This window comes from Megalops cyprinoides, chromosome 19 (genome assembly GCF_013368585.1).
Source record: "Megalops cyprinoides isolate fMegCyp1 chromosome 19, fMegCyp1.pri, whole genome shotgun sequence".
Taxonomy (NCBI): Eukaryota; Metazoa; Chordata; class Actinopteri; order Elopiformes; family Megalopidae; genus Megalops; species Megalops cyprinoides.
Genome location: NC_050601.1, coordinates 25,492,776 through 25,508,050, shown reverse-complemented (window position 1 = coordinate 25,508,050; position 15,275 = coordinate 25,492,776). Strand labels below are relative to the sequence as shown.

General features: G+C 44.0%; 1 protein-coding gene across 1 annotated transcript in view; it reads right to left on the bottom strand.

Moving 5' to 3' along the window:
* Nucleotides 1–14,077: 14,077 nt before the first annotated feature.
* The window catches only part of shisa9b (shisa family member 9b), a 43,319-nt gene continuing 42,121 nt past the window's right edge, over nucleotides 14,078–15,275 (bottom strand). The window contains exon 4 of the mRNA XM_036553181.1: nucleotides 14,078–14,831. Coding sequence (XP_036409074.1) covers nucleotides 14,137–14,831 — 695 coding nt within the window. The 3' untranslated portion in view covers nucleotides 14,078–14,136. The remainder of the gene's footprint in view (nucleotides 14,832–15,275) is intronic.

Below are 15,275 nucleotides of genomic sequence, written 5' to 3'. Positions count from 1 at the left end.
ACCCTGTCTGCATACCTGTGCTCGGCTTGTCACTCCTCCTCTCTTACAACCACAAAATTTTGCATTTAAATTCCCCTCGCATGATGTTGAGCGGACTCTTGCCAGACTCTCAGCAGACCCCCCGGAATTTTGTGATTGACCATGTTCCCCTGCATGCAGTACTCTCTTTCAGTTTGAATTTCCTCACTTTCTCTTTCCCACAGTGTGTCTGAGGATTTTAGGCCCTGGGAGGTGAACAGAGGGCTCTTTCTCACCCTGCGCAAATAGCACACATTGAACCTGTGCGCTCTGGTTTTGGATGATTATTCCCAAAGTCCACCCCTAAATTCGACGCCCAGAGCTGTTAAACTGTGTTTTAAGATTAGTGACTGCATGGCTGTGTGTGTGTAGTTTTTTTGCCTTTTTTGCCTTTAAGTGCTACGTCTCCCACACAATTTATATTTGAACATAAACACCACAGGTATGTGAAAAAATCATTTGTATGACATAGCTCACCTCTCCCCTCAGCAATACCCCCCCCACCCATCTGTTGTTGCCATGGCAATGTACAAAGAGGTTTCCAGGCAATCACTATTATTTCTGTCACCGTGGCAACGTTTGGCTTTCATCCAGGCTTTTGTGAGTTTGGCTCGTTCTCTCCTCACAAAACGCTTCAGAGTACCTGCTGTTCACAGATGACATCTTGCACCTGATAATGGGGGATCAAAAAGCCATCCAGCAACTTTGGGAGATGTGATTGGTCCAGGTGTCTGGAAAATGCAAAAGCCCCTCCTACCCTGCAGATGCTAAACTGGAGACAGGTGTGAGGGAGGTTGCTGGAAACTTCCGATTCCGCACTTGCTAGAACGTTACTCGAACAGACATGTCAGCATTGAAAAGGAAGTTTATATATGAGTTAAGGAATGTATTTCAAACCAGTTTTGTTGCGCTAGATCCATGTTTTATGGAATAGCTTTATTCTCTTTTACATTTCTATGTAAATTGTGTTTGCCTATGATCATACAATACACACATTTCATTGACATATGCATGTGCACATATATATTTAAATGTATACAGCACCTGCTAACAGTCAGGTTCAACACTTTGCATTAACCTATTAAAATTCCATCCAGGGGTTTCAAAGAGATCACGGTCTTCAAGGGAACCTTGTCAGCAGTCACAGCAGTGAATTATCATAATTTCCCAACAGCCGTACTCTGGCCTTAATTACTGTAGTGCTTTAATCGGCTACAGTAATTAAGGCCTAGGCCAAGCCAAGGCAGGTGAGAACAGCTCTGGCAGGTACCGCAATGCATTGTGGGGATGTTTGGATTAGCACTCCAGCTATCAATATGGAAATAAAGTCAGAAAAACATCAAAAGCTATGAGACTGCCACACATACATAATTATTTTCTGAGTTGCCTTGGAATATGATTTTGGGTTACCTTTCAATGGAATTTTCAAACGTTTTTTCCAAGCACTGGTAGGTAGACAGGATCAGTGTGGTATCCTGCAAATGACTGAGTGCTGTGCCTATCCGCAAGTTAATTGTAAACACAATTTTACGTTCAAATTGCCACCACAGCTTGTGGTAATTCCAGTTTTGAGCCCCTGCTGCTCCAACGAAGAGACGGTATCAGTCTTGGAACAGCAGGCTGAAAAAATCCAGCCCTGATAGGAGAGGACTTACGGTTCAGCGGCAGGCACCAACTGGGTGAACAGAGCTAATAATCTTAAGGACTTTATCAAGGGCCCACATAAAAAGTGATAAATGAATTAGAATCTATGTGGTATCTGGAAAAGGTGGGGAGCATTGCTCTCCAGTGGTGATTGTACCACTGTGTTCATTAGTGGCAATGTGAGACCTTGATTGTGACATGTTAAAGGTCTCAGTAGCATTCTCACACGTGTTTTGTTCTTTTTCTCCCGTGCAGAAAACCAGGGCCTAAGTTCCGTGGTTGCAACAGACCTGCACTCCTGTAACTCTAGGGAATGAGACAAGGAAAGGCCTTCTGTTAATTTCCTTTTGTTAGTCACCCCATATAAGAGTGTCTGCCAAGAGGCTAAGTAGAAGACCTTCGACCTTGTCTGGCTGCTTGGCTTGGCAGACTTCCATCAGGGCTCAGTCAGAACAAGCCTGAACAGAATGGCCCATTCCTTTTTTGAGTCCTGCCTCTTTAGGCAGAAGTCACTCCCTTCCCTTTGGACTCTGCCCGCATCTGCTCCTCAGTTACCCCTGATTGGGGCATTCTGGACTCAATCAAATCAAACCATACGCAACAGCAAGACCCAAGGCCTTTATACACCATGAAAATGGACTCATCTGGTTTGTGAGTGAAATACACTGTGCTGGTAAATTCTCAGGGTACTGTTCACAAGTAGTTTTGAGGTAAAAAAGGGAAAAAGAAATAAAGAAAGAAAGGCAGAAATGTTTACAGACAGCCATCTGCAAAGTTCTGCTAACTCATTCTGCTAACTCATTGGCACAAGTGCAGTGGTTTCAAATAGAAACAGAATGTTCATGAATAATGTCCAGTTTTGACATAACGTTGGCTTGAAGAACAGAAGTCTGTTGTAGTCCTACGTAAGAAAGTTTAAGAAATATGGATACCTAATATAATATTTGACGCTGAAGTTCTTGGTGTATACGTTGACATCAAGTGCCACTTTCCACTTCCACTTTACAAGCCCACATGATCTCTACCACAAACAAGTCATTCACAGTTTCAAAATCAGTACACTCCACTGCCTGTCTTGGCCCTTATATTGCAGAACAAGGTTCCTGTTTTGGTCAGAATAGCTGAGACACTGGCCATCTTTCACTGCAGACTGAAACCCCTCCCCCCAACTCAATTGTGATTTTTATGTGCAATGTGGAAGTGTATTTCAGAGTTTTATGTAATTGGGTATATAGAGGTCTTACATGTGTGTGGTATGTGTTAGCATTGTATTGCATAGTATTTGGTATAGTCGTGCATATTTCTTCACTCTTGTCAATATAGGCACACATTTGTGATCTCAGCACTGTGTTTGGCAGTGACGTGCAATCGTGTGGTTATAGGTGTTCTGTCTGTGCAGCTTTTCATGCCACTTTATTAGATGCACTGTGTAAGTTACTCTGGATAACAGCATCTAATGATAATGATGTAAATGTCATGTAAAATTATGACATTATCCTCTGACATCATTGTTTGTTTTTTTTACAATTAACAAATGTCCCTGGTGCAGGTTGTCATTTATACCACAAAACATTGGATATGTTATAAGAATGTGGGGATAGCAGAATAATTGTGCGCTTTGCCTGTAACTAAAATCTTGTCTTTTACTTCATCTTTATCTGTGTATGGTGAAAAGCTAGCTGTCTTTAGTCAAGGATAACTGGGGGAAACTTACGCTTTTTCATAACCTACCACTCCACTCACTCACATGACCTCTTTACCAGACTGTGGTAAAGGATTTAGGACTAAAACCAGCAACCCTCTGGTCCAGGTCACAGTGCTCTAAACACCACAGTGCATGCTGTATCCAAACAACAGCTGGCATGTCCTTCTGCTCGGCTCTGCGAGATGCAAGCAGAGCCAAAATCCAGGGCTGTCTCCTCTTACCGTCTCGCAGCGCCTGCTGTATTACATAACAGGGCCGGCGCTGAAGGCTAGTGAAAGCTTAATGCTTCTCGCGGCACACCTTGCTACATTATAAGACTTACTGAAAGTTGCAGGAGTGGCCCAGATAACCAGCGGCAACGCACTCTGAGAACAGCTTCAAAGTAAGAACCTGTGTGCTGTTTGATAATTACTCATTAAAATGCATGACATTTTTTTTAATCATGAAGTCCTCAGGTGTTTATTTTGTGAACACGTTCTAGTTTGAGATGTTTGTTTCCCCACAGATTTTTTTAAAAAGGAGGTTCTGAGGCGATCCTTTGAACAGCAAATGGTTGAAGGGGACACTTTGGAAGGCTGGCGGTTGAGGCGGATTGTTTGTACACTCTCATGTACTTGAGAGGAAGGAGGATCGATGGGCAGAGAGAGAAACTGGAGGCTGTGTGGGGAGTTGGGGGGGGGGCGTAAGCTATTTTAATGTGTCCATCTCTCAAGCGACAGAGCAATGAAATATCAGTCAATGTTACGCCCAAGTGCATTTGCTTTTCTTCTGTAGGATTTAATTATTACAGATCAAGGGATTGGGGTGGGGGACTGTGTGTGTGTGTGTGTGTGTGTGTGTGTGTGTGTGTGTGTGTGTGTGTGTGTGTATGTGTGTGTGTGTGTGTGTGTGTGTGGGTGGGTGTGTGAGTGGGTGTGTGAGAGGTCATTCATGTTTGCATGTTTGCATGTTTGCATGGGTGTGTATGTGTGTTTTGTAGATATGGCTGAGTGTCCATGCAGGTGAGATCATGTGAATGCATGCATGAACGTGTGTGGGTTTCGTTATCTCCTGACCTCAGATCCGATCCTGTTCTCTTAGCGGTGTCACTTGATGATGCTCAGAATACACTGAGGCACAAGTTCAGCTGGAAACAAACAGCCTCTTAACCTGAGACCCCCCCCCCCCCACACACACACACACACACACACACACACACACAGGCTGGCAGCAAACATTTAAACAGCGTCCACAGGAGGCCTCTGAAGCGATCCGCCCGCCGTCGTTGCGGTGATAGATGGGTACGGGGGAGGCAGGAGCGGTCAGCACTTAAAGGCCAGCGCTGTCCCCGCTAAATAAAGCAGCCAGTGACAAATGCGGATTTGATTAAGAGCCATCACAGCCGGACAGGAGAGACCACTTCCACCTGCAATGAATGAACTGATGCGGGGCTCCCTGGGCCAAGGTTTGGGACCGGCACATTTACTGTTATTATAGGGGGGGGGGGGGGGGTGATTGACCGTGGGTGATTGTTTGTGGTGGGGGTTGCCTGAGCTCAAAGGGGCTCTCAGGAGTGACGTTCTGTTGTGTTTACGGTGGAAGCCCTCTGATGGAACTTAATTGGGGTTTGTTTTCTAGTCCTCCTGTCCTGTTTTACCTTAAATGGCCCGAGAAATTCAACTGATCTTCAACATCAGGCTACACTGTTACACACTGTAATACTATGTGTCATTATGTAAGCATTGTTCTCTAAACGTAAGCCCTGAAACTAACCCCAACCCAAGCTGTTTACAGCAGTTGAGTCATAACAGTTGAGCCAACAGCAGTTGACTTATATGTATTGTACATTACATCACATTGTAATAACACAGATATAACAGCTAGTTAGTCTAAAATGTGACCTAAGGTGAATGGCTTCCTAGTGTAATGAAACAGACTGGGATCCAAGTGTGGTGATTGGTCTTTAATAACAGAATCCAAAGTCGTGGTCTGGGACAAAACAGGTCTGCACCGGGAAGCAGCAATACGAAAATCCAAATCCAAACCCAAAAATACTAGCAAGGTCCAAAGAACAGGCAAAGGCAAAGGCAAAGGCAAAGGCAAAGGCAAAGGCAAAGGCAAAGGCAAAGGCAAAGGCAAAGGCAAAGGAAACTCATAAGAGACCAACAGAGAGCAGACTCAGTAATGTTGCAGGAACAATACCTCACAAAGAGGCAACTGAACTTAGTCCTTAAGTAGCCAGGGCTTGATTGATGAATGGGTTACAGGTGTGCTTGAGTGGTTGAGCCAGGCTGAACTGGGTGTGGCTGGTCTGGCTGAGTGGGTTGAACTGGGCGTGGCTGAGCAGGCTGACTGGGAGCGGGTGTGACACCTAGATTATTTAACAAATTTGAAGGGTTGAAATGGCACTGGCCCACAGTAAATTGGATCCTCTCTGCCATGGACTGGGGTGGGGGGGCTGAGCCACTGCTCACTGTTCCCAGGCAGCCTGTGATTCGTCAGGGGGACATTGCACAGGTGATATCAGCACTTATCTGGTGCACTCTGGGGCTTGTAGTGCAAAAAATAGCTGTTTATGTGCATGCCAGCATATTGGAGTGTTGCATTCAGTCCCATGTCAGTGCGCCAGCTCGAGAGCAGAGACTGTAATGGTGAAATGAGCCTAATGTATAAACAATAATTCCAAACACAGATGTACAATGGGGAAATAAAGCACATTTTATCCAAAAGTTCTGCAAATGATAACTGGGGGGAAAACAGTCGGAGTCACCAAGCACAAAGCAAGTCCATGGTTCAGAGGTCACATCTATAAATGCATGCTGCACCAAATACAACACTCCCTCAGAATTTTATAGCTCATGCATCCATCCCTAGGTGTCTTTTAAAAAGTCATCCTGAGTGTTCATATGACTTAAACAGGGACTGCTGAGTATAGCTGGCTTCGAGGGGCAAACTTCTGACTCGAGTTGGTCTTCTTATTATTAATTTCCCCCGGTCTGCTGAGAATTGGGGAGATTAATCGCTATAATTAGAGCGTTTGCACTTTTGGTCTTAATCTGGCTGTCTCCGTTTTAGCAGAACTTAGGTTCTTGGCAACGTGGAGAGCCCCCTTCCTTCTGGAGCCGCCACGGCCAGCTGCCGTCTAATTTGGGCCACCTGTTTTGCGTTGAGTAAGAGCCAGCCGGGAGTTACATGAGCCGACATGCACTCGGGCTTAATCAGACATGACTAATCAATCAGAAGGCCCATTTCTTTGTTGGCTTTATTTAGAACAGTATATCAGACAAACGGGCTAGTCTTCAGTGCTCAGCGATTGTTCTTTTTGATGGATGCCTTGCTTTTTGCTGTCACAGATGAGAGAATCATGTGAAGGCTGTGATTTTTCACCTGAATATGGCATAGAGGTAAAACTAGCACAAGTTGCCTAATTTGCTGTGTTCACATATTCACTTCTGGGATTTCTCATGTTTGCACTGTGTACGTCTGAGAATTTTTGGTAGAGAAAGAGAGAGAGAGAGAGAATCATAGAAAGAAAGAGAACTCAGCCAAAGGAGCAAAGGAGACAATTTAAGATTAAATATGATTACAGTCATTATTTGCTTGCTGTGTTTACTGAATAGTCTGTACCAGTCAGTAGCCAACTCCCTTTAATTTTAACTTTGTCAGTGTTTTTTTTCTTCTTTCCATGAAATTGTGCCATGTTTGAGATTACCTGAGTACACTACAGTTGCACGTTCATGTGTTCACAATGCTAGATCAGCTAATCTGTGCAAACACTGCATCTTCAATTTTTATGAAAATGTGAGCTTGCTGGAAAGTTTTTGCACTTCGTGGTCAAAGCTTTTGCAACATCACAGGGTGATTAACCTGTAGGTGAAAAGTGTTGTCTTTGTAATAACTCAATAAACCTGCCTTATCTTTTAAGTTCTCTTGCAGTAAATGAAGACAAAGAAGGGTACAGCATAAAATAAAACTAAGAGAAAGAGAATTATCTGCTGCTGGGTGCATATTATTCAGATAAATGCCTCACTAGTTAATTAAGCAAAGCAACACCAAAACTGGGTCATAGCATTGACCAGTTTAAAGGTAAGAGGTGCCCCTCTTCTGCTGAGAGCTCATGAGATACTGCTGGCCACCACGACACTGAGGTTACTTAGTTTCAGTCCTGGACAACCGTTGTACATCACTGAATCGATACATAATCATTAAATCACTCTCGGGTTCTCCCATGACTCTCGGTAAATCACCAATGTTCTCTGAACTGGGGAGGGAAGCTAAATCAGTTTAGTCTAACCTGTGATTACAATCAGGGGGTTCAGTTATTATTACTCTGTATTAGTGACGGGAGGGTGAAGCCATGTTCTTATCAGCGACAAAAACTCCGCCCACCTCGGAAGATAGACAGGTGGGCTGGCATTTTGCAGGTTGCTGGGCAACCAGACGTTCATTCCAAAATTAACTTCTGTTGGGCTGGTGTGTGACCCACACAATGGCGCACAATGCCAGGAGTTAAAATGAATTTAACTTGGGGCGCAAGTTCTGCCCCGCCCCAAAGCCCTCCGTCTTTAATCTACATCATGCCCTCACTGTGAAACAGTGACTTTTACTGTCAATTTTCACCTCTGATGTGAACACAGCTTGAAGGCCCATGAACTCAAAAATGGAGGTATGACTGGCTGTCAGTGGCCTGCTGCATCTAAACCAGTGTAGTGTTTTGCCATTCAGAACTTCTGATTTGAGCTTTTGATTTGCTTACAGGAGTCGGTCGTTGAGACATGTTAGTTCCAACCCCAGATGCTGTGACCCTCCAGAATCAGGGTAGAGTCGCCAGTACAGAGTAGCTCTCGTTCTGAATGTATGCTAAAATGGGGGCTTGTTAATACATTTCAAAATTAATCAACACATTATTGATGCTTTTGAAGTAAGGATAGTGGGTTCTAATCAAATATTTTAATTAGGTCATGGTTATCCTTCAAAGATGAAAAACAGTCCTCATAAATAATTCATAGTTATGTTATATGAACTATTTACAAAGGACACATTTAATTTTGAAAATATTAATTCCTCCTGCCCCCACATAAACAAAATAACATCCACAATTTTTATTTATTTTTATTCTGAATCTCAACCAGATGTAAATAACTATTGTCCATTTGACAGCTTGTAACTTTGCCCAACATATAAATTTTCCATAGTATTATAGTAGTTTTTTGTTCATTACTGTAGTAAGGTGTCAATGTAAAAAATGTGCCCCTTAATAGTGTGTCTCTTGTCATTACCATGTTACCAGATAACATTATCCAGTCACAAAATATGTAATTACATAAAAATGTTATAAAATGTCATGGAATAATTATAGTATAATTATAGTATAATTTCATATTGTCACAAATATTTTACGGAATGCCCCCAGACAACAAAGTGCGAAGAAACTGTTTTATTGTAAATAATTCTTAAGATGTGAACGAGACAACAGTGATCATTTTCCCCCTGTCTTTGCAATTTGCAGATACAAACATGAAAAATATGAAAAAACACCACTTCAGTTCAAAGAAAATAAAAATTGTACCTTTTTTATCATATTCTTGTAAAGACAGGCAAGCGGCAGGGCTACTCTCTACTCTCAGTCCAGGGCGCTACGCTCACAGCTCACAAATACGACCACCCCCACACACACACACACCTCCCCCAGCCCCCCAGCAATAGAATGCACCTCTTAGGGAGACATACAGTTTGCAGTTTGTGTGGCAAATTTCATCAAGCTGATTCACATAATAAAAAAACAAACACCAAAAAAACAAACACATCCTTTACCAGCTTTAAGCACACACAAAAATTGTACAAAGGATTTTAAAAAACAACCAGTTGTACAGTTGTAAATTGCATTGTGAACTGAGGTTAGCTCTTCTGGTTTGCAGTCAGTCTGCACGTAATGGAAAGGTCATTTCGTGAAAGAGCCAGGCGACATCTAGCACAGTTGGTCTGCCTTGAGGAGACCTGTTCATGGGGGCCAGGGTATGCTGCCAGTCTGTTTGAAAGGTATGGCGACTGCCCGTCAGAGAGCGGACAAAGCTGGACGTATATGTGGCAGACTTCGTCTTTGTTGATTAACACCCTTCAGATTAACAAACTTCAGATTCTTTATTAACGGCCTTCTGATGGTTTTTTCCTTGCTCACACTGGCAGTATTTTAATACAATAGGTCTGATTTTTTCATCACAGTGTGACACATAGACACAGGGGGAACAGTTGTTCAGCATTCCTCAGCACATAGGATTTTTTTTGTTAGCGCTTGATGGTAATTTATGATACCTGTTTCATGGACTTTGCATTGGTGAGGCTCTGAGAGGGAAGCAGGGTCTGCTTTTGAGGCATGTGTTCACAAACATGGTTCTAGGATTGCACTGAGTTTGCTGTTGGCTTTTAAGACTGCGAAAACTGGGACCAGTGTGTCCTCCAGGTTGGCACACACAGTAAATCACACACATACGTGCACCAGCATCCTGTTCACAAGGCCCATCCCTTCCTATGATTTTTTTCTCTCCGCAGTTGCATCTTGAGTAATGCGAGGCAACGCTGTTCTCTCAGAGGAAATACCCCTCCCATAAGGAACACGACTGGATGACCCTGACTGTCAATCAAATGCTACAAACGGTATCCTCTTATAAATAATGAAGCGAAACAAGACACAGAATTGCTTTTTTGTCATTTATCATTTGGCAGTAAAACTCACTATCACATAGGCTATTGTGTATATATAGTTTACATATATGTCTTGTTGTTCAATCCATCATTTATAAGCATCAATAACAAACAAGAATAACTGGTCATATATGTCACAGCTAGTCCTACCATATAAAGTGTCACAGTAATTCTCAGTCTAAGACCGTATTGATGGCAGAGGGGACAAAGGGGTTGTGAAGGGGCTGTGTAAATGTTCAGGGAGAGAATAACCGGGTTATTTTCTTGTGCTGCCTAGTGTGGCAGTGTAGGCAGTGGTGTCACTAAGGCATCTAATCAGCAAACAGTGCTTGGGCTCCTTAAAGCAGGGCTGCTAGGGTAGCCTGCACAATGACCAATGTGATTTGATTCAAATGATATAACATGAGGTTGAGGAGCTATGGAGATAAACATTACTTTTTTTTCCGTTTTGTTCCCTTCAAATCCTTAAAAGCAGCAATTATACAGAAACTGTTCTCATCGTTTAAACGGTGTGCTGCTGGGCTTTTGAGGCCCCCCACGGGGAGAACGAGGGAAGGGCCTCCCATTGAAGGCCGGTGTGTCGCTAGCGAATCGATGGCGCAGCTGCCGCTGCTATTTCGGCCGCGTCGCGCTGCCCCGTCTGCCTGGGCGTCGGTGACCACAGCCGCGGGGGGAAAGGCGGCGAGACTCATGCGGGCGGACGCAGGAGAGTGGGAGGGGTGAATCACTTGAGTCGAAGAACGGCGCGACAAATGACAAATTGCATCAGGAGCCTTTTTTCCTTCTCCCAGCGAGCGTCACACGCCTCGCGCTGGCTCCTCAGACTTTAAGGAACGTTCGATTTCCTGTTTTTCATGATGACAGGATTAGCTCTACTCGATCGAGAGACGTGCCTCTTGGAAGCGCTGAGGGTGTTGAGTGGCGTGTTTGCACATCTATTTTTCTTTCATTAGCTCTGTGCTGTGGTTTCTCTTCAACGCACTTGTTAAACGCAAAGCAAGCACAGGAAACGGGTTACGTGTGTAACACAAACCTCTACCACAAATGTCTACGACACAGAATCTTTGCCCATAACTCATTAGTCCACTGTAGTCCCGTTTTGGAAGATTTCTTGGATGAATAAGCCAAGTATTGTTTCTGTTTTTAACCATGATTCACGTGAATTGCTTTCACATCTGTTCTGCTGTGAGTGTATTGTGCTGGGAAAAAGCCAATCGAGTGATGGCGTCATTGTCATTAATCAAGTCGCCGTATGTATCTCAGTGATGAACACAGCACCTGGTCCCTCCTTTAAAAAAATCCTTTGGAAAAGACGTATCTTGGCACAATCCTTATGAAAAAGTAATATATGTTAAAAATAAATGCCAAAATCTAAGAAATACAGTCTAAGTACACATCATAATGCTAAATATATGACAAATACATCAGTTACTGCCACATTCATGTATGCAATTTTATGCATATATTGTAGAATATATTGTAAAATGACTGGAAACTGGAAAATGCATTCTACAAGATCTGCACAAAATATGAAATTGGCAAAAATTGATATACTTTGCAATATACACTTTATATTTGGCATAGATTGAAATATGCATTCCTGATATGTATTCCTATGTTGTCTTTTGTAGTTCGTATCTTACTTATAGTGATAATTGACATATATTGCTTTTCCACAACGTATAGATTGCATACATAACATGGCAATAATAATCTAATTATCTAATCTTTTAGAAAACACAACTACTCCCAGCTTGAATGTGTAAAGCTCTCCTTATGAAGCAGTCCTGGTTTTCACATTGTGTCCCTTGTGTAATAAAAACTCCACAAGGCAGCGACACAGATATTATATTTCCCGAGCTGATATTCAGCTGCTGTCTTCCTTCTGTACTCAATTTCTGAGAGTAGGAGGTTGCGGTCGGAAATATGGTTAATATAATAATACATTACTTATTATTAAGAATTAATATAAAAACATTGCTGTGCTAGCTAACTAGAGATGTTCTATCTTAATCCACACCCCCTTCTTAATATTTGTAGTGAGGTGGCAAATCAGACGGCTTTTAGTTTCAACGATGGCAGAGAGAATTTCTACAGTTTGCCATACTGAGCTGAATATCTCAACAGTAAATACAATATCTGTGGTGACAATCGTTGAGCGCCTTGCTGAGAAAAACCCATTCTACAGCACAAACAAGAGATACAAGACTTACTATCGCCACTTACGTGCTTCACCCAATCATATTGCCTTATTACGTCTGTCTTCAACTTGACTGCTGTGTGTCAACAGGTACTGTGGCCTTCTTCATATGACTACAAAAGTTACACACAGTGGAGAGTCCCCTTGGTGAAACAAAATAAATAGTGGGAAAATATTGGGGGAGTGACTAGAGGATATTTCCTTCTGTGGCTTTCAGCTTGACATATCAAGAATGTTAAGACTCCATTCCACCTTGCCCTTTCTCTCCTTTTGATATTCTCTCTCTCTCTGTCTCCTTCTATCTTCTATCTCCTTTTTTCATACACTCTCTCATTGTGAGTGATTAACAACTGATATTTTGGAAATAAATAAACAAACAAGCAGAAAGAAAGCTAAAAAGTGAGAAGGAAAACCAGCCGAACAGGACTTGAGACGTCTCGCAATCCCTCTGGACAGCCTCAGACATGGTTATAAGGAGTCAGTTAAAGGTTAAGTTTTTGTTTTCGTCTTTTTCAAATGCACAGCGTCTGCTGCGTTTGTTGTGAGTTGGGTTTTCAGACAAGAGTCGACGGTAAACTTTTTTGTCGTTTAAAGAAAGGCACAGCCAAAATGTTGAGAAGAAGAAGTCCAAGGGGGTTGTGGCACCAGCTGAACGGGCGTGCCCGCTCTTAAGTCACCCACTATGGATGTGGGCGGAGTCCAGCAGCCAAGCATCTCTCTCTGATCCTCCCTGCCCCCTGTGGCTGACGTCACCGCTGTTCTCCACACGGCAGTCAAAATAGGATCTAACACATGGGTGCCACACCTCCAGCACATCTATGCAAGTCTATTGTCCATGAAGGGGGCGTAGCCTCAGTGCAGATGGGTGTGGCCTGCTCTTAACCACATTCAGAATTCATATGCATGACGCTGCACTTATCAAATGATGTAACAAGTTTTTTTTTATGTTCGTGCCATATTTAGCCCCGTAATGTCTTTTTTATTTTACATTTTTGCATGACTGTTCTGTTTCCATCGATTGCCCATAATCCTCATTTAGCTCCCGGTGTATTTTGGTGCACCAGCCCATTATGGTCGTTGTTGTTAGTAATCTCATTATTTATTACAATTCATTATTTTTACCTTTAGCACTATTGTGACACAACAATGGTGACCTTTGCTCATGCCGAAGATGTACTGCGTGCTCAAGTCGCATGCACGTCCGTCATACCAACAGTCACCAGCACAAAGACACTCAAGCACCTCTGAGTGGGGGCCCCCAGTCACAGACCACCCTCCAAGTCTAACCCTAGGACCAGGCTTCAGCTCTAATGCCTTGTTTTCATGTCTCTCTCTCTCTCTCTTTCTCTACCCCCTTTTAATTCTCACTCTCTCCCTGTTTCCCTCCTCCCTTCTGTCTTTCTACTTTGCTCACTCCTGCTTCCCCCCTCTCTCTCTCCCTCTCCGAGATTCAGATTCAAATTCAAATGCTTTATTGGCATGCCTGTTTCAATAGTAAGAATATTGCCAAAGTAATCATTCTTATATTCATGTTGCAACATGTAAACTGTTCAGATTAAATCATTGTCTCCTACACCCTCTCTCCCTCTCTCTCTGCCTGTCCCTCTCCCTCCCTCCCTGTCTTTCTCTCTCTCCCTCTCTGCCTCTCTCCCTCCCTTTCCCCCCCTCTCTCTATCTCCTGCTGTGCCTCTCTCTCCCTCTTCTTCTCTCCTCCTCTCTTTCCCTCCCTCTCTCGCTCTCTGTCTGTCTCTCTCTCTCTCTCTCTCTCTCCCTCCCCTTCCCTCCCTCCCTCCCTCCTTCTCTGTCTCTCCCTCTATCGGTCTCTCCCTCTCTCTGTGTCTCTGTCTCCCTCCCTCTATTGGCTGCTGGGCTGACGGGGGCGGGGCTCTCACACAGTCACCTCTGTTTTGCTGTTAGTGATGAAGTAGGGCTGCGGGGGCAGGAAGTGCTGGCTGTGGGCAGGCCGGAGCTCGTTCATCTGGCCCGCAGCATAGTGTCTCTTGTGGCCATAGGTCTGCCGGCGGCCCAGCGTCTCCGCCCCGCTCCAGCCCTTCAGCATCCCCGGTGCAGCGATGGTGTTGGAGGCGTAGGCCAGCGGATGTGAGCCGTGCCCTTTGCCCTTGGACCTGTGGCCGTTTTGCTTGGAGCAGGAGATCAGGGATTCCGTGCTGTAGGGGGCAGTGGAGCTGTGGTCCAAACGCAGGGGGTCCATGCGGACAGTGTCCATGCGGATGGGTTCCATGCGGATGGGTTCCATGCGGATGGGTTCCATCCGGATGGGGTCCATCCGGACAGCATCCATCCGGACAGCGTCCATGCGGACTGGGTCCATGCGGCCTGGGTCCATGCGGCCTGGGTCCATGCGGCCCGGGTCCATACGGCCTGGGTCCATGCGGACAGTATCCATGCGGACAGTATCCATGCGGACAGTATCCATTCGGACCGGGTCCAAACGCACGGCGTCCATGCGCACGGCATCCATGCGCACTGGGTCCAAACGCATGGGGTGCAGGGGCAGGCTGCCTTTCGAGAAGTCAGCCATCTGCCGACGGTTGGTGTAAAAGTTGTCGCTGGCCTTCTCCGCTTGATGACGCACATGCAGAAAGACAGACAGACAGTGAAATAAAAAGGTTTAGATTCATTTATGACATGGCAGTACAGAATACAGCCGACTACGTTGCTCTGTCCTTGCTCATCAAACCAAGCTTGATCAGTTCTGCTGGAATTCATGTGTGTGGGTGTGTGTGTGCATGGGATCAGCCTCTCAGCTAAATAACTGCTAAATTACCTATGTGCCTCCCTTTGCTGATGTACAGTTATCATAATTTACCCATCTTAAATGCAAGATATTTTCCACAGATACAAATACAATCTTTTGGAGATCTTTTTATTCATTTGTAAATTAATAAAATGAAGAGGGTAATAACTGGTGAATAAGAAAAATAATTAAAATATAGTACTATTTAGCTGGTTTTAGGGCATAATGGATCTTAAATGTAAACAAATTTAAGAAAGTATTGCTGATTT